A 19,814-nucleotide genomic window follows, 5' to 3' on the forward strand; every position below is an offset into this window, starting at 1 on the left:
CTCTGCGAGTGTGTTATGTATTTTCTTTTGACTGTGCCTGAAATTTATCAAGTCTAGCGACCAGCTGGAACCATTTGTGATGAGAAGAGCACAACATGAGAAAAGAAGAACACAGGAAGTTCCATTGTCTCGTAGCGGGTCGTCACCTAGTTAAAAGGGGAAGTCAATCCAAAAATGTTCGACACAGCCCCATGAAATCAAACATGACAGTCTGATTAAAATAGCGTTTGTGGACTTTGAGTTAAGCATCTCAAATCTACCGTTTTTTTGTCCATCTCAGGGGCGGCCATTTTGCCACTTGTTGTCGATTGAAAATGACATCACAGTTGCTCAGGGCTCAGGTAACGGCCAATCATGCCTCAGCTTCAGAAAACAGGCCGTTTTGGGGTTGACTTCCCCTGTGAGCTGGACTGTTTTAAAGTGGTCAGCTTTAAGTTTAACTGTATAAAATTGGCACGGTTGACCAATATAGGATTAAAGAATTTAGCTCATCCATATTCCCTAATAGTGAAATGATTGAATATGCAGTTTCAGTAGAAACATCTAATGACTTCCATGGCTTCAAAGCCTCTGCTGTTTCTTCACCATCACATCGCTGAAGCACAGTCATGACGGAAACACCGCATTTCATATGTTTTGCAACATTCCTTTAGAGACTTCAAAAAAAAAAGTTCAACCAATCTCATGTCAAACCGATGAATGTGCGGCAAGTTGGGTTGCAAAAACCAAGAAGACTAACCCTGCGGGAGGAAGTGTGACCACAGGGTTAAACTGAGATGATGACTGAAAGGTAGAGAGCTATACTTGAGGTCCCTCAAGCAAGAGATTGATTTTCACTCTCTCCGGGGCCAACACTCCCACTCCGTTTCATGCATTCCGCTTGCCCGTGTTAGATGTGTATATGTTCATCCCATTCAGTTGATGAAGCGCTTATGTTTCAATTCGGCCACATGGTGTTTGAAATGCGTTGCGCTTTTACGACGCCGCGTTGAAACACTCAAATAGAAAGGCTGCGAGACCTTTCAGCTAGTTGTCAGAAAGAATTACCCTATGCTTTGAAAATAAATTAGGTCAAAAGTAATCTCTTTATTTTTAACTCTTTTTTTGATTTTTTTTCTTTTTTTTTCAAGGTCTGTGTTTTGAAGCCATGCCGATGTACGACATACCAATGTAGTATCTGGGCGGGTGGATTACATGGTTTGCGGATCCCAGTCTGGATACTGCCCATCTGGAGATTCCAACATGCTTCTTTTTGGGCATGGCCTTTGACTGCCAAATTTTTAGGAATGTATGGTTGTGAGAAAGAAGACAAAAGCATTCTTAAGTGACCAGAAACATGCTGACCTGTTCTCTTTAAGACCTTTTTTGACTTTGTTCTGTGAAAGCTTTACTGCTGGCTATAATTCTCCTTAGGGCGTGAATTCGATCACTAAATTGATCGACTTGTCTGTTTGTCCCTTCGTTGGTTAATTTGTTCATATCTCTATCCAGCTCTTTCTTTATATTTAATTATCTATCTATCTATCTATCTATCTATCTATCTATCTATCTATCTATCTATCTATCTATCTATCTATCTATCTATCTATCTCTCCACCGATATCATCCATCCATAACTCCATCCATCCATCATCCATCTATCAATCTGTCAGCGTCTGTCTGTCTGGCTATGTTTCTGTCAGTCTTTAGACTCGGTCATTCATCTGTCTGGCCATCTGTTGGCTGAATTATTTGATCATCAATCTACTCTTTCTTTTCCATCATTCTTTGGCTGAACAAGTAATCCAATTCAAATCGACATTGCAACGTAGAAGAATGCAGTTTTCGAATTGCAAAGGGTGCAGTTCGGAGGGAAAAAAATGACTTAATTTCAGTCAGTTGGTAAGTTTTATTTTCTCTCTCTCTCTCTCTCTCTCTCTCTCTCTCTCTATATATAGGCATATATATATATATATATATATATAGTACAGCTCGCATAAGTGTAAATGCATTTGTATACTTGAGTACGTCTACATGTTGACTTTATTCCCTTTGGGAAGTAGGCGGGGTACAACCTGAACTGGTTGCCAGCCAATCACAGGGCACACACCTGAGGGCAATTTAGAGTGTTCGGTTATGTATGGTTGTGAGAAAGAAGGTACAAGCGTTCCCAGTTAACGAATGTGAATGAATGTTGGTGGAAACTGGAGTACCCGGACAAAACCTACGCAGGCATGGGCAGAATAATGCAAACTCCACACAGGAAGGCAGGGGCCAGAATTGAACCCCTGACCTCTGCACTATGAGGCGGACATGCAATTAAAAGACTGCGAGTCGAAGTGTTTCGGAAAAACTCGAACTGAAACAATTAAGAGTGTTCAGTTATGTATGGTTTTAAGAAAGAAGGTACAAGCGTTCCCAGTTAATGAATGTGAATGAATGTGGGTGGAAACTGGAATACCCGGACAAAACCTACGCAGGCATGGGCAGAACATGCAAACTCCACACAGGAAGGCCGGGAAATATTTTTCAAAATCATTCAGCCCAACATCCCTTCTTCCATCCATCTTTCTATCGGCTGCTTTCATCTGTTGTCCATCTATCTCCAAAGTACATATCTATCTATTTGTGCCTGATCAAGAGTGTAAATCAAAACTTTGTAGTGTTCGTCTACTCACGTCAAAGCCAGGCAAATGTTTTAAAGACATCATTTTGTCCTTCCACGCCTGTTTTGCTTCGGACCCATCAATGTCCAAAGTGGAGTGTTATTTTTCAAAATCATTCAGCCCAACATCATTCTTCCATCCACCTTTCTATCGGCTGCTTTCATCTGTTGTCCATCTATCTCCAAAGTACATATCTATCTATTTGTGCCTTATCAAGAGTGTAAATCAAAACTTTGTAGTGTTCATCTACTCACGTCAAAGCCAGGCAAATGTTTTAAAGACATAATTTTGTCCTTCCACGCCTGTTTTGCTTCGGACCCATCAATGTCCAAAGTGGAGTGGACAGCTGCAAAGATTTTCTTTTTCTCCCAACGAACAGCTTGGTAACCCTAATTATTGACAGATGCTGCTGTGACTTTTTCTTTTCTTTTTTCCCCCCAAATACACACCAAAAGAGGACATTACAAATATGTTACCTACATGCCCAGATGTCATTTCAAAGTCAGCACACAGCAATTAGAGTTAACCTCAAGTAAACTGAGCTCGGCCCACGATGAGAAAAACATGTTGTGATTGGTGCAAATGAAGAGACAGCAGCTCCTCACCCATCTCAGGTTGTCATCTCAACATACCACTTTTCTGGATTGTGCTTCTGTTTTCACTTGTGGACTTTCCCAAAAGACAAATGCTCTTATATGTATTCCAAAAACACACACACAAAAAAAATAAAAGACATGTTGTGACACGGCATCACTCTGTCCTGACATACTTTGTGCGTGTGTGTGTGTGTTTTATCTTCCATCAAGTGTGCACAAACTTGTCGATGGTTGATCTCTCCAAGACAGGATCGCGGTGCACAAACACATGACAAAAGCATGGAGGGGTGTAGGAGTGGGGGTAGGTTCAGGGGCGCTTGTGGTCCCGCCTCAATGTGGCTGGTGACGTCAGACATTTTCATGAGACTGAGTCGAGACGTTTGCAGCTTGCAAGGAGCAGTCAGCGTTCTGCTTCGGACACATCTACACGAGAAGAAGGTATTGTGTGTTTTTGTATTTGATTTAATTTGAAAACAATGTGAATATTTTTAAACGACACCCGACATCTATTTTAGGACCTATAGCACACACTTTTTGTTGTTGTTATAGTAGTTGTTTTTCGAGTAAATAAGAGGCAATTGGAACTAGCAATTGGTCTGATTGCGACGTGTTAATTAAGCAGGAGTTCACGCTCGCTGATTAAGTGCTTTCATTCGGTGTGGTTTATCTAATGAGCTGCCGTTATGAATTACACGTACATGTTTGTTTTCATAGAAAGATGATTTCCCACCACAGAGCAATTATGTTGTGCATAGAAAGAGGTCATCATGGGAAGGGGGGCTGGGGGGGCATGAAGATACTCTTGAAATAACTGGCAATTTATTGTTGGAGGGTCACAATTAAATGTAAAATAATCATTGTATAAAACTGTACAAATGAATCCAGTGTGAATAAATATTAATAAAGGAAAAACAACTACTGCCGTGTAAAATACTGAATTTGAATTAGATTACTGCAATCAATTTATTGGTATTTTTAAACTATGTTTTTTTTTTCTGTCATAAAATTACAACTGTGTACTTTTTCCTTCCCTAATTGATATGTTAGATTTTTTTGGGTATTTCTGTTGCAGGTCTCAGGACAATGATGGACGTAATGGGTGCGACGCCCTACTATGATATAAACGTTTCTGACGCCAGCATCGCAAACGGCACGTTTTACGACGACGGGGATGAGTACGACGACAGTGACGACCACGCCGAGCTGAGGCAATCTCTTAACATCATGTCTCTTATCGTCTACTGCCTGGCTTTTGTCCTGGGCGTGTTGGGAAACGGCGTGGTGATCTGGGTCACTGGATTCAAGATGAAGAAAACAGTCAACACCGTTTGGTTCCTCAACTTGGCTGTGGCCGACTTCCTCTTCACAGCATTCCTTCCTTTGAGCGTGACTTACACCGCCATGGATTTCCACTGGCCCTTCGGCAAGTTCATGTGCAAGCTGAACAGCACCATCAGCTTCCTCAACATGTTCGCCAGCGTCTATATCCTGATGGTGATCAGCGTTGACCGATGCGTGTCAGTGGTGTGGCCCGTGTGGGCTCAGAACTATCGCAGCGTGCAGAAGGCATCCTGTGTGAGCCTGGGTGTTTGGGTCCTGGCCCTAATCCTGAGCACTCCTTACTTCATCTTCAGGGACACCGGGCCGTCATACAACAATGACCAGATCATCAACTGCTTCAATAACTTTGCCTTCTCTGATGATTATGTCACGCCACAAGTGACCCAGGTGCGATACTTCCGCCATCAGGCCATGACCATGACTCGCTTCTTTCTGGGATTTGTCATCCCGTTCACCGTCATCGTATCCTGTTACGCCGTGATAATCCACCGCCTCCGTAGGAACCGGACCCTGGCCAGCCAGTCGAGTCGCCCCTTCAAGATCATCGCTGCCGTCATTGCCACTTTTTTCCTGTGCTGGGCTCCCTATCACATTCTAGCTCTGATCGAGTTGGTCAATCACATGACTGATTATGAGAGTGAAGTATTGGACCACGTCATCACTATCGGGGTCCCAATAGCCACCAGTCTAGCCTATCTCAACAGTTGCCTCAATCCGCTGCTCTATGTCTTCATGGGACAAGATTTCAAAGATAAAGTTCGTAAGTCCATCCTGAAGGTGCTGGAGACTGCTTTCCAGGAAGAGATTTCCCGCTCGTACACCTATACAAACTCAATGGTCACCAGTCGAAGCAAAGAGAAGTCCCTTTCTGAAGCTGAGGTATAAAGCTGCCCACGTTAAATACTGTAATTGTACATAGCCATTGTATCTGACAAATAATCACAGTTTTTTGCCTCAACTGCTACGAATCCACACTTACAATATTTACAATGTGACTGTTCAAAACATTGTAACCAAGCTGTGATGCATTTGTAGACTGTGGGTATTTTTTTTATATCATGCTAGCTGTATGGTCACTCCAAAGAGGAAACGGTGCAATTTGAAACCAACTAGGGATGTGTATAAAATTCTGTGAAATGATTGTGAAGGATTTAGTCGGTGTGGAGCGGTTGATTGTTGTTAAATTGTGTTATGAAGCAATCAAGACCAAAAACATTGCGCACGACTTGGCTGCACCCCAATGAGATGCCGCTGATTCACTCTCGACTGGCATAAATAAGAAATGCATGAGGTCAGCTATGGAAAGTTGAGATACATCACCGCAGACCTCGGCTGTCCAGCGGTATTTTTACACTCAATACGACACTGGCATGAAAACAGGAGTTTAAAACATTCAGAGAGCTGCTCCCATCTCAAACAAATCCAGAGTCGATCCAGAGAATTTAGTCAAGTGCCTGTCCCAAGTCCCATCTACTTAGTACCTGTACATGGAGTGTTTCTGCAAAGAATGGCCAGTTTTGTTTGTGGACATTTCATTCGAATTTACATCAAGTGAAACTGGACTTTCACACAAAATAAGAATTTTGTATTTTCGAGATATGCTGCAAAATGGCAAGAATCAAGGCAGACAGGGTAAAATAAATAAGACACGTACAGCTACTTGAAACATAAACAAAATCGTGGGGCAAGTTGACTGAAACGACAATGATCATTGAAGATATACTGTATTTTCCACCTAATATGGGATCATCTATATTACTGCAAAGCAAACTCATTCGAAAAACACTTTCATTCATCTAAGAGACTGTTTTCTTGTTTCAGTATCCTACTCCGGTTTTGGTTAACTACCGAGTTGAAATGGGCCCGTTACTTACTTCTTTTTTTCCCCTCAATGGGAACACAGAGTTTTCTATTTATTTACCTAAAGTGAATGATGCACCTATTTGAGGTGTCTATTAGTGGCGACACCATTAATTGAGGAAATGATTCTAAGATACAGTAATTGTCATTTCACAAGTCCTCATTCGAGAAGCAGGTTGTTTATTTGAATAGATAAATAAATAATACTCATCAGCACCAATACCAAACTTGCACTTTCAACCATGTATTTTTATTCTTACTCTAGAACTGGAATGAACTGCATGCTTTAATACGTTATAAATGGCTGTTAAAGGCTCTACTTACTAAATGCAGGCTATACTGTCACGATCCAAAGAAAAGAATCTTTCTCAAAATGTTCTGAGTTATTTCTTTTAACTGATATTTTTTTTTGTTTATTTTGCACTCCCCCCCCCAAAAAAAACATGAGAAATGACTCCACATATTTCAAATGGACGTACAGTACACTCTTATCGTAGAGCAGCCTTACACAATACAGTCATTTGTACTTTTGTCCCCTCTAAGTAGTTACGGACTCCACATGTCATGGTATGCGTATTGCTATGTAAGCACACGACCTGTCTAAGAAAGCTTAACTGTTATGTAAAAAAAAAAAAAAAATGTAAATGATAGAAAAAAAGTGTGTGTGTACAATAAAAGTGATCTTGAAGAATTCGTTCATTGAAGCTGCTTTGTAACATCCATTCATGTGTTCTCTCTAGTGACCTCCAGTGGCTCAACAAAGACTCTTTAAGTCCATGTAAGTCTACTTTGAATTCTCGATTTTCTCGAAGTTTTATTGTTTACAAAACATATTGTCAAAGAATTGGATGGATATCTTTATTTTTTATATCATTTTTAGATGTCAATAATTCTATTCTGCAATAAATGATATATAGATGACGTAACAAAACACAGCCGGTAAAAAAAAAAAAAAAGCTGCTTTTCCACATTTCCCTGTACCGTAAGTACAATTTATAAACATGTGGCTCACTCACGAGCACTGTTTAGTACACATTTCTATTGCGGTTGTTTTTTTAGGTGCTTTCCTTTGGTTTTGTTTTATATTCAACCAGCAAGGGGCACTGTTTTGCATTTCTCATAATTTCATGAAGCAAACAATTTGAGACACAGGGTCTGCAGTATATCGCATAGTGGAGCGTATTGCTTTTATTCTCCTGCAAGGCAGCGATTTCCATGTTGCATGTGGCACAATGAAAACCTTAATGTTCATTACATTTGAACCTGTTTGTTTTGTAACGTCTCCTTTATACGCGTAAATTTTGTCTCAGGATTCTCCATTCTCTGTTATTCCCATCGTTTTTGGATGCAATCAGGAGGTGACTTGTGTTACCTTCAGTTTGCTTACGACCCCATGATGCCTTGTGTTGCATTATGAAGTCTGCTTACATTCCAACCGGTCAAACGTCTTTGCAGAGTTGTTCCATTCAGGAAGGTCGTATTTCCACTCTGAACTTGCCAAGTTCAAGGCACCCAAAATTGAAGGGCTATCATGTGAATATTTTTATTGAGAACCGGCCACGGTCTCCGTCAGGGTCATGTACTTTGTGGCCTAATTCCAGCCTATTCCAGTCTGGTATTGGCTCTGCTGTTTGGGGGATTTTTAAATGTGTGCTTTGGCTTTTTCTGCTTATGATCTTTGTTGCTGGCTTTATTTTCTTGTGTTACACTGTGACTTGTTTGAGTTGACTGTTATGGTTACCACTCATTAAATGTTCCTATTCTTTCACAGAGACCCAACAAGAATGGCCACATCGGAGCCGTTAGCAAGACCCAGCAATTATCCAGATGCACAGAACCCAACGAAATGGGACATTGCCACAAGTGTGTGCAGGTCAACTTTGCGCTCATCATCAGCTAAAGACAGCTCAATTGTCTGAATATTTTTGAACTCTATTTTTAAGCAGATCAGATCATGGATGGATGGATGGATGCCTCTTCAGTCGAAACAGAAATGGTGTCAAATTGGCATCTCTTACACTGAACAAAAAGTAGTTAATATTCAGTTGCATAAGATTTAAATGTCTTATTAATTCAAATTCTTTGTTTATTTTTGTTACAAACACAAGAAAATTACATCTGTTTACCATTTTAATTAGGTGAAACCGATGCACTTTTTCCAAATTAAGTAAATCCAACCGATCTTTATTTATTTATTTTTTAAGTGTTTAGGTCTGAATGTCCATCAGTAGCCAATTAAGAGTTTCGAGTTTTTGTTGCATTTATTTCAAAGATTTTTCTTAAAATGGGTGTATCAAATGTATTCATTCAGATTTTATTAATGTTTTAATGTCTTTGATGCATTACAGAATTGGATAATTGATTTAATGTAAATTCAATTGCAACACGGTATCTTTATATATATGTAAATAGTCCTAGTTAACACATTTGTAGAAATAACCACTCTAATATCCGCTAGTAGGGCATTCCAGAGTGCTGAAGTCTGACTAGAAAATGTTGCAGAATGTGTCGACAACCAAAAAAAAAAAAAAAAATGGGCATGTTGTGAGTCTAAGGCTTGGGATGGAGTGAGAATCCATCAGCGTCTCAAAATGAAACATCAACAGAAACAAGAATAAACTAATGGGAGCATGTTGGCCAAGCTTTGCGCACGTCCCCTAAATTTGCGTGTTCTCTTTGCTAGCGTGAGTTTCCGAAGCTCTAACTTCCCTTTAGCTTAGGAAACTTTCAAAATGTTTTTTAAGATACTATACACACAGAAAGAATAAGCGTTTCAAAGTGAAGTGCATATGAACTTTGAGTCACACCAAGTAGGTAGTGTCATCACACCGGTTGCTTTATTAGAGCGATTGACTTGGGTAATTTCGCCTTTTGTCTCAGCTTCACCCCACTGGAGAGCTTTGAGAAAGGTACGGTACATATTCTATTATTTGAGTTGTTATTTGGCTCGGGTGCATCCCAATGAGTTAGAATATTGTCCAAAAGTTCATTTATTTCAGTAGTTCAATAAAAATTGCTAATTGATATATTTATACATATATTACTTGGATGAATTAAACAACAAGCACACCGGTAAATACTTTTCAGAATGACAATCGCAACCTAATTTTTGTATTAAAAATCATTTTGATCAGTTCCCATGGCAAAATCTGATTTACTGAGAGTGAATTTTTAAAGAATCACCGTCTTTCTTAGCTTTAAGTATAATAATGAAAATTATTATTTTTTTAAATATATATATAGAAATAAATCAGCACATGTTCCACCCTGTATCATACCACCACATATGAGTTTCAATATTTATATGGAACTACTGAAATAAATTACATTTTGCAAGATATTCTGCTTTTTTTGGTGATGGACCTTAATTTATGGCATCATTATTTCTAAAGCCGAGAAAACTCAGCGTTTTACAGCTCATAGCTACTGGGTGGCCCAGTTCATTTTTTTCCCTACATACTGAATATTTACTGTAAATAGGATTTAAAAGACACTGACAGAGACTTATAAGACATAATTCAGGCTCTTTAGTTTTAACTATGTTGTTATTCTTGTGTGGAAGGTTAGTTTGGAACATTCATCCAGTAATTTCCAGCCACTGAGGAATGTGCCGTTTTAGGTCATCAGGGATGACACAGGAAAATTTTCAATTTCCCTTGGTCCGAAAAATATTCAACATCATTGTACTGTATTTTTCATCAATTCAGGCAAGTATATCAAGCTTTGGGTTTTACGAAATGGCTGTAAGTAAATTTGTGAGGAAATTAAGATGAGCTCATCATTATTTCAACATTTAAACTTTGTGACATTTCTGCTTTTTATTGAGCTGTAAGATTTTTTTTTCTAATGTAAATTTTTTTTTTTCCTTGCCTCAATAAAGGTTGGGAAACAGACAACAAATGGATTCACTCTTTTCTAAAGTGCCAATAAATGAAGTTATTAGACAAAAACCTCCATCATCACATCATCGTCGTGTTAACATTTTGTCAGACATAAAAAATAAGAGGACCTACGATATGACTCTGAGGCACACCTTTATTAATGGACAGGAATGAAGTTTCACCCACATTCATGCTTGGCGTTAGCTCATATCAATAAAGATTGCGTTCAGGGGTCCGTTGGCTTACAATGGAGTGTTCTTTCTACGGCAATGACAAAACACACTTGTCCACAAGTTCGAACCAGCTATAGTCCATCACTAACCGATGCTAATGCAATAGTAAAGTCATAATTACAGGAAATCTATGAATATATGAAAAAAACACTTCTAAACAATAAATATGAAAATATCAAATGAAAACTGTGTATTTTGTGCCGCATGATCGCATATTCTTGGACCTCTGCGCAAACTAGTTCATACCATGCCATTCGTAACCTCGAAACATATGTTGGTATCATCCGAAACTGAGGACCCCTTGTACGTAGAGATGTACGCAACTTTCATTGGTTAGCCAACAGGAATAACGACATAAGGAAGTAACCATTTCATTGTCAACGGAGGAACTTGCAGCATGTTGCATAACTGCTTATTCTGTAAACAGCATCACTATGAACCGCGATGGGGAGTGTTTGGACGAAGAAAAAAAATAACATGTTTTTCTTTGCAGGTTTCAGGACGATGGAGGTCATGACATCTGTCTCTCCCATTAATAAAGTCGCGGTGTTTGGAGAAGACCTCAATGAGACAGATTACTTTTTTGGCAATCATACAAGCGATTCAAATTCTCAGTTGAGGGATTCTCTCAACATCATGTCAACTGTTGTTTACTCCCTGGCTTTTGTCCTGGGTGTGCTGGGCAATGGCGTGGTGATATGTGTCACTGGATTCATGATGAAGAAAACCGTTAGCACAGTATGGTTCCTCAACCTCGCTGTGGCTGACTTTCTCTTCACAGCCTTTCTTCCTTTGAGTGTGACGTACACTGCTTTAGAATTCCACTGGCCCTTTGGGACGTTCATGTGCAAACTAAGTAGTGCAGTTAGCGCTCTCAATATGTTCGCCAGTGTTTACATCCTGATGATGATCAGCATTGATCGATGCGTTTCCGTGTTGTTGCCGGTTTGGGCTCAGAACCACCGCAGTGTCCAGAAGGCTTCCCGTGTGAGTCTGTGTGTTTGGGTGCTGGCTCTCATTCTAAGCACTCCATTCTTCATCTTCAGGGATACGAAGCCATCCTTCTTCAACGAAGAGGTCATTAACTGCTTCAACAACTTTGCATTTTCTGACGATTTCACACCAGAGCAAATTCAGCTCCGACTGTTTCGCCATCGGGCCATAACCGTGACTCGCTTCCTCCTGAGTTTTGCGATCCCCTTCACCGTCATTGTCGCCTGTTACGCTGCCATCATCCATCGTCTCAGAAAGAATCCCAACCTGGCCAGCCAATCGAGTCGCACCTTTAAGATCATTGCTGCCGTTATAATTGTTTTTTTCCTCTGCTGGGCTCCCTTTCACGTCATTGTTTTAATGGAGCTAACCAGTCATCAGTATTCAAGTGTACTCATCCAAAATGTTATAACACTCGGGCTGCCAATAGCCACAAGCTTGGCCTTTCTCAACAGTTGTCTAAATCCACTGCTCTATGTGTTCATGGGACAAGATTTCAAGGATAAAGTTTGCAAATCCATTGTGAAAGTATTGGAGAATGCTTTCCAGGAAGAGGACACTCAAGCGGACTCAAAGACAGTTGAAACCACTCAGGGCAATGAAAATAGTAAACTCTGATTTTCTCTAAAACATGTTGCCAACAAATACTGAAATATTACAATGGAAATAATTGCAACAAATTTATATATTCCTGTTTTGATTTTGTCGTCTGTATTCTTGGTTTGGGTGTCTTAAGTTTTTAAACATTGACAGGATGTTTGTTAGTGAATATATTGTTCTGGCATGTTGTGTTAAAACCCCACAGCCAATTAAATTGTGTTTTTGGCATTTGGCATTCCACCAAAAATGCAAAAGAGGAATGTGATACAAAACCTGTGAGACAGACCTTGCTTTCATGGCAGCACAACAGTGATACACAAGCATCTAAAAATCAAGCTTGATGTGACTAATCCAATTTCTGATGAACATGGACAGTCATCTCGGTTAGCAATTTGGCTCGTTATCGACATGGCGATTGGTGGTGATCAATGTAAATTGAAAATAAGTGATAACTTGCTCATTTTTCCACTGGTTTTGATGAGTTTTACTCTCTTGTCAATTTCAAAGCATGTGCTAATACAGAACATTTAGAAAAAATATTCTTACCTACAAAAGGTTCTTTCTTGCTCCTTATCATGATTGTACATGATTGTGCATAGTTTTTGTTTCCAGTTTAAAATGCACCACACATTTACAGCGAACAATGTTACAGTCAATAAATTGCCTTGATTTTAATTTGTAAAAAATGTAACACCAGCAGAAAGCATATCAGGAATGCTAGTACAAGCTGCAAAATGTATTCAAAGTTTAATGTACTTTTACGTTAAATTAGATGATGAGAGGCGGAAAATGTATGGGGACATCATTACGTTCTTGTAACCACCTCAGTAACTGAGAAGTCATTGTTAAACATACCATCCACAGTCAGTGTTTCATGAAATAAAATGCACGCACATGCAGAACTTTGCCTAACACACTCATAATACAAGCAGGAAGAATTCTGAGTAAAATCAACTTTTTCTGAGCTTAATTTACAAGGTGAGGCATTTTTCTTATCCGTTGCTTTGCTCCTTTGTACTATCTCAAGGCCTACTTCTATACATGGTCACAGAGGGCCAACGCCATTTTGCAGAATGCAATCGATGGCTCATTCATTCAAATGACATCTAAAAAGCACATAGACATAAAAACCTCATAATTCTTTATGATTCAAAATTTTAAGTTTTACGAAGATTTTTTTTATTATAAGTGTGTTGGTATATGTGTGAATTTTATTTTATGAAACCATGATTGTGGGTGGTATGACTTATCGGCCATGTTATATGCTTGCTACAAAGTCACAATTTGAATAACACTGACAGAAGGTATCAACTGTTCTTTACTAAAGTACATTGTTTAGAGTTTGCATTCAGATCAAGTGTAATTTTTTTCTTAAAATATGCATTTGACATAAAGGAATTGTGGTCGAGTATCAAGGGATTTATCAAGGGATATCTTTTATTAGCATACACAGCCATCCGGCTTATACATTTCGAGAAAAACATACACAAACAAAAAACAGTAATTACTGTGAAAATGTGATTTGATTTTTCCTTTGTTGAGTTTATCGAAATTCAGCCATTTACGGTATGTTTTATGAAATACTTCTATATATATTTGTGTGTGTGTGTGTGTGTGTGTGTGTGTGTGTGTGTGTGTGTGTGTGTGTGTGTGCGTGTGTGCGTGCGTGCGTGCGTGTAATCCTTACTAAAATAAGTTTACAAAGAGATTTTTTTCCCCTTGGTTTGCCATGTTGAAAGAAAGAGATGTTTAAAAGAGAAGATTCTCTTTGGATGATAAAATTCTACGACTGTTGTTCACTATCAATATATCTGTACAAATGGAAATGTAAGGAACACGAGCCGTTTGTACACAGAGCTAACCCTACTAATTGCATCATTAGCTCAACGCAACTCGTTAAATCCAAATAAAAAGTGAGTTGCGTCGTAAATCGTAACCTTGCGTCGATAGGTAAAAAACGATTTGACGTAATCTTCCTGCCAAACAGGATCTTTGGGCGGTCCGGCCTGTAGCTACGGACGTCCATGCCCGTAGCAGGAAGCGGCCAGCTAGCAACAAGCTGCGTGATTGGGAACCAACACAGATCGCTCTGGTTTGTCAACAAATGTGATCGATGTCGCGGTAAGTGCTGTCTTCATTAAAAATCAGACTGTAGTGGTTGGGTGACGTCCTTTATTTAAATGTGCCATTTATATGACGATATGCTAAGGGTGGCTAACGCTGTCTAGCTCACGAGCACGAACTGAGACAAAAGCATCGAAATAACATGATGAGACGGCGCACGATATTGTTCTTGCGTTCGCTGTTTGATCTTTAAATCGTATGTATGTTGCGCTTTAGGGTTAGTTTTATGTCGTACATATGCGGAGAAGAGCCATAACAGGCCGCTTTGGAACGGAGATCTCCAGCCTTCATTTACCGATTGCTAGTCTTTTTTTTACCCTCCCGCTGACATGTTTTCCTGTTTCCAACATGCTTCTACTGTGCCTCTTGACTCTCTATTTCGTAAGGTGGAATGTTTTATGTGGGGGGTATATTGTAGTGACATATGGTGTTATGCATGAAGTCAGTTGTGTTGCATTTCCCTTTGGTTACACATACAAATCGGACACTGTGCTTCTCAAATGACTTTTGAAACCGAATATTGTTTAAAGATTACTGCTTCACAGCATGAAACCGTTTATTGTAACAGCCTTTGTGTTATTGAGTCAGATTCTAAACCAGTTTGTCATGACCCGTTAGACTGCCGATTTACACGGAAAATTATCTACAGCCACTTATTTCGAACTTATTTTAAGTACTACAAATAAAGTATCTTTGTCCATCTATTGTTAATGTCGATGGATCGTGACAGGCAGAACAATTAAGTGCTCTTCCACTTGATGGCAGCAAATACACAATTAAAACGTATATCCAGTTTTTGCAAAAAACATTTTTTTTTTTTGGTGGTTTGCTGTGAGATTTATTTTTCCTAATGCAAAATATATGCCTTGGCTCAAAAAATGCTGTAAACCACTGCTTCCTGTAATGGTAATGGTCGTCATTCCAGAGTGGTGAGTGGTTGACCTAAAATGAGCATCTTACATTTGTGGAAGAGGTTTTGACATGCTGCATTTCTAGCACAGGGGTGGCGAACCCACGGCTCACGAGCCGCATGCGGCTCTTTGGCTGGTTCAATGCGGCTCCCAGGCTTTCACATGACAAGCGTCGAAAATGCCTCCGCGATGACGCTGCCATTGAAGCAACAGCACTATGTACAGCAGAACTTACGATGTCAGACTTTGTGTGCCTGTGTGTTTTGATTTTGTTCATGTTCGGTGACGTTCCGACAGTCGCTTATCTTGGCGTGTGTGCACATGCGCACGTGTGCGTGGTTGGGCGCCCGCATGCGTGCGTGCATATACTTGCATGTGCGCGATCTGGTCGATCACGGGAGGTTCGTCGATATTCGTCAAATATGTAGCAAGCTGACCCAAGTAGTAAGTAACCACTACATCTCGCATGTAGACAGTGCCTGTTTCGAGTGGCAACAACGGAATACTAAACTGATTTGAAGAGGATTGTTCAAGAGAAGGAATGTCAGAAGTCCCTGCACTAAGGCGCAAAGCAACATGCATAGTAAGAGAAAGACGTTCTTATATTTTTGTTTGTGGACTTGCTTGAACTGAAGAGTTTGTGTGTGTGTGAGACACTGCACACAATATTCATTGTTGAAAATGACTGGCCTGTGGTGTTCGTACTGTAGGAGTCATTATGTTGTTGGTGTATGACATTTACAATAAATACAATACAATTTACAATAAAAAAATAAATAAAAAAAAGAGGCCCCGACACAGATGTAAAATCACAATTGACACCCCTCCTAAAAATGTTTTTAAATAGCATTGTGACAAGTAGCCGCCGCATTTGTGGAATTTTCTTTAAAAATGTTATAGCGCTGAAAACGTGTGTGTGTGTGTGTGTGTGTGTGTGTGTGCGTGTGCGCGCGCGCGCGGACATGTTTTAAAAAGAACCTATGAGAAGTGAAATCTGTGAAGTAGACATCTTTATTTTTTTTTTACAATTACATATTCAATACTGTATTGAATTAAACCAAAGATTACCGTATTTTCCGCACTAAAAGGCGCACTGGATTATGAGGCGCACCTTCAAAGAATGGTCTATTTTGTAATTTTTTTCATATATTGGGCGCACTGGATTATAAGACGCAATCTACAATGCATCCACTAGATGGAGCTACGCTGCTTCCGTTTGATTTGAGGGGCGTTCATGACCGCCTCCTAAAAACGTAAATTACGATTTCTTCAATGAAACGATGAAAATTGAAAATAATGCATCAAAACAGAAAATCTAGCGAGGAAATCTCAAAATAAATTCTATAGCCCCCCCTACAGAATTAATTTGGCATTTCCTTGAGCATAGCTTCAACAGAACAATCAGATGTCAGTAAAATATTGGAGACTGGACTGTCTCAGAAGTGTTTATTTATTCCTTTTTTGTGTACTATATTCACAAATGAGGAAATCACAAAATAAATTCTATGGGGGGGGCTATATAATTTATTTTGTGATTTCCTCGCTTGATTTTCTGTTTTGATGTATTATTTTCGATATTTGTAGTTTCATTGAAGGAATCGTTAATTTACGTTTTTTGGAGGCGGTTATGAACGCCTCTCGAGTCGAACGGAAGAAGAGAAGGCACGGAGACGGACAAAGACGTACCTGCATTTGTTGAGACTGTGAAAACCCTTCATAAAGTGTGCGTTTTAAAAAACAACACAACAGCACTCCTTTTTTCGGAAAAAAAAGGAAAACATATTTAATAAAGCAGCGACACAGTTTACTGAACCAACAGCAAGTATAACATTGAAAGCATGTCTCCAGTAAGGAGCCATCTTGGGGTCGACATGTTACCGTAATGACCATACGCAAGGCGCACCAGATTTTAAGGCGCGTTGTGAGCTTTTAAGAAAATGGAAAACTTTTCGGTGCGCCTTATAGTGCGGAAAATACGGTAAAACTTTTTTCGTCCCCAAGCATTAAAAATAGCAATGTTTTCTTACAAACAAATCTGTTTTTAGAAATACTGCACAGAATATTTTGTCAACATTGTGGGTTTTACATATACATGCACACACGCGCGCACGCATGCACAGTGATCCCTCACTTATCACGGTTAATTGGGACCCTGCCGCGATAAGTGAAAAACCACGAAGGAGGGTTTGCTGCCCCATGGGAATTTTTGTGTAAGTGTGCGGGTACCAGCATGTTTAAAATATGTAATTAAAATAAGTAATTAACTTTCATCAGCACTGCCCCCTGAGAGAGGCGTAGAGACTTGTGTTAATGGCGTAGAAGGCTCTCACTTTACGTTCTGAAGGTGTAGCTGCCATTAGCCTCCAGCTAGCACCTGGCCAGCTATCCTCGCGCAGCCGACGTGGTTATGACAAGACAATTAATCGATATTGATGAGGAGAAGGCAAAGAGAGACATGCTGCTGCTGCTACAAGCCCAATCACATCTCTCTCTCTCTCTAAAAACAAATGATTAAAAATATCGCTCACATTAGCTGCACTTCAATGTGCTGTCATCGTTTGTATTACAAATACATTAGGACACTGCGGTGTCATCCACCCATCCATTTTCTGAACCGCTTTGCTTCACTGTTAGCATTTAGCTGAGTCATCTTGCTCAACTCGGCTGACCCGCATTTATTCATGTTACCTCTGCCACCCACCAAAGCCAACAACAATTCAAAGAGGTCTCGTTGGTCGGCCATCTCATCTGGGATGTCGAAAGTGCAGTGAAGTTCGGTTGTCCTGCTTTTGTTTACGTTGCCTTCATCAGCGTGTTTGGTGATTGGGCGTGATGTTGGCCGATAGCAGCTCCTGAATGAATGTGTTCTGATACCGCTTGTGGGAATAAAGCAATTGAAGAGCACCGGCAACTGTGTCATCCTTGAAAGACAAACGGGGTCATTACATTGGTGTTGGAAAAGGGATTGCAGATGACGACCACACTCTGAGAGAGTGAGGGAGAGGAGGCTTGGAGGAAGGGATTGAGGATAGATGATCCCGGCGGGGGGAGTGAGCACCGCCTTCGAGAGCACTTGCCAAACACTTTCTCCAGCCAGGCGTGTGTTGAGTAGGGGACAAGTAAACCCCAGCAACAGGAGGCAAGAAACGTGCTCTGCTTCTATGGGTACTTTTACAGCATGGGCTCTCATAGTACCCATTCCCTCCACACTCAACATTGGAGATGGCACGGCCACGAGGCACAGTCAAACTGCCACTCTACAACAAAGGACATCCAGAGACTGACCTCGCCCAGATCCAGATGGCAATGCAGATTAAACTGCATTGCCAATGCCTGGTCTCTTGAGGAGATAGTAGTCCAGGTCGCCCTTGCTCTGGAGGGAAAGGTTCTACAGAACCTTATGGACATCCACCCACATGAGCGTCTTGATTGGCAGGCTGCCGAGGGAGCCCTGCAACAGCGTTTCAGTCTTCCCATGTACACCGATGTTGCCAGGTAGAAGTTGTTTAACCACGGAGAGGAGGTGAGAGTTTGGGTGCCTGTGCTGCAGACCTCCGCCATCAAGCCAGGGCTCAAGAGGAATTTGACTTGCAAGCATTTATACAGGGGCTCCAACCAGATCGGCTCAAGGAGCACATTCATCTGCACGCTCCAAAGAGCCTGGCAAGTACTCCCAAGTGAACATAAATTTGTTGAGCATGTTTTGGCTGGAGGAAAAAAAAAAGACCTTTCCAAATGAAAACACCAAGGCTGCTAAACAAAGTTGGAGAAGACCAGCACCAAGGATAATTACAATGAGGGCATGGCCTGCCAGGCCACCAGTGCAACCAAGTGACGACGCCACTCCAGCACATAGAATGAAGACCTGCCGACGCCAAATGGAGGGATGCCACCAGTGTGGAGAGCTGGGGCACATCACACGCTACTACCCAGTGCGGGCATCAAATAGGCTCACCTCCAAGTAGTCTTTAAAATAAGACCGCGCCCTGTCTCCTGTGATTTCCACCACCTCCTGGAACCAATCTCAGCTCTTACTGGGCAGTCTAGGCAAGACCCATGGACTGTACCTCAGCTGCAGCTTAGCCAGCAGTGCACGATATTGGATACTAGGTCAACCGTCACATTGATATGGATGGTCTTACTTGGAACCCCTGACCCCATGACCGCCAGGACAGAGGCTCACATTTCTACTGTCAGCAGAGGGAACAAGGCAGGATGCTGGGCGTGGTGGCTCTACCAGTTACCATGGCTGTGGCAGTGGTAGTCCACAAATTTCCCCTGGCTACAATGCAGGACACCTGCATCATCGGGTCAGACATGCTAACCCAACGGAAAGCAGTGGTTGATGGCTCTGGAGATGTGCTGAAGCTGCTCAGAGAATGAAGAACAGCATTAGCCCCCTACCGCAGGGGTCCCCAACCGCCGGTCCGCGGACCGGTACCGGTCCGCCGGGCATTTGGTACCGGGCCGCACAGAAAGAACTTGCCTTAATTCCGTTTTATTTATTTCGGAATGCGAAATGTTTTATTTTGAAAAACTACCGAATTCTCCGTTACATCCGTCTGTGTTACGCTTGACACACGTCAAGCCACGCTTCTCCTTCACGTCCCGATTACTTCAAACCAAAACG

General features: G+C 40.8%; 3 protein-coding genes across 7 annotated transcripts in view; all 3 read left to right on the plus strand.

The window, feature by feature from the left end:
- The first annotated feature begins 3,559 nt into the window (after positions 1–3,559).
- On the plus strand, positions 3,560–8,976 carry LOC109525597 (chemokine-like receptor 1). Of its 3 annotated transcripts, XM_019886196.1 has the most exons (4): positions 3,560–3,679; positions 4,289–5,461; positions 7,183–7,220; positions 8,214–8,976. In XM_019886196.1, exons 1-3 carry the CDS (start codon positions 3,575–3,577, stop codon positions 7,183–7,185), a joined length of 1,281 nt encoding a protein of 426 aa, XP_019741755.1. In that variant the 5' UTR covers positions 3,560–3,574; the 3' UTR covers positions 7,186–7,220; positions 8,214–8,976. The 3 variants fall into 3 exon arrangements, with proteins under 3 accessions (XP_019741755.1, XP_019741753.1, XP_019741756.1); XM_019886194.1 differs by lacking the exons at positions 7,183–7,220; positions 8,214–8,976 and having other exon boundaries at positions 4,289–7,133; XM_019886197.1 differs by lacking the exons at positions 7,183–7,220; positions 8,214–8,976 and having other exon boundaries at positions 3,578–3,679; positions 4,314–7,133.
- Positions 8,977–9,283: 307 nt separating this feature from the next.
- Positions 9,284–12,617, plus strand: LOC109525599 (chemokine-like receptor 1). Of its 2 annotated transcripts, none has more exons than XM_019886199.1 (2): positions 9,284–9,351; positions 11,050–12,617. In XM_019886199.1, the coding sequence occupies exon 2, from the start codon at positions 11,061–11,063 to the stop codon at positions 12,165–12,167; it is 1,107 nt and encodes a 368-aa protein (XP_019741758.1). In that variant the 5' UTR covers positions 9,284–9,351; positions 11,050–11,060; the 3' UTR covers positions 12,168–12,617. The 2 variants fall into 2 exon arrangements, with proteins under 2 accessions (XP_019741758.1, XP_019741759.1); XM_019886200.1 differs by lacking the exon at positions 9,284–9,351 and adding an exon at positions 9,602–10,197.
- Positions 12,618–13,989: 1,372 nt separating this feature from the next.
- LOC109525591 (zinc finger protein 883) overlaps positions 13,990–19,814 on the plus strand; it is an 11,154-nt gene continuing 5,329 nt past the window's right edge. For both annotated transcript variants that reach the window (XM_019886186.1, XM_019886185.1), the window contains exon 1: positions 13,990–14,270. The gene's annotated coding sequence lies outside the window, so the exon portion shown is untranslated. The remainder of the gene's footprint in view (positions 14,271–19,814) is intronic.

Source organism: Hippocampus comes, unplaced genomic scaffold (assembly GCF_001891065.2).
Source record: "Hippocampus comes isolate QL1 unplaced genomic scaffold, H_comes_QL1_v1.1 scaffold335, whole genome shotgun sequence".
NCBI lineage: Eukaryota > Metazoa > Chordata > Actinopteri > Syngnathiformes > Syngnathidae > Hippocampus > Hippocampus comes.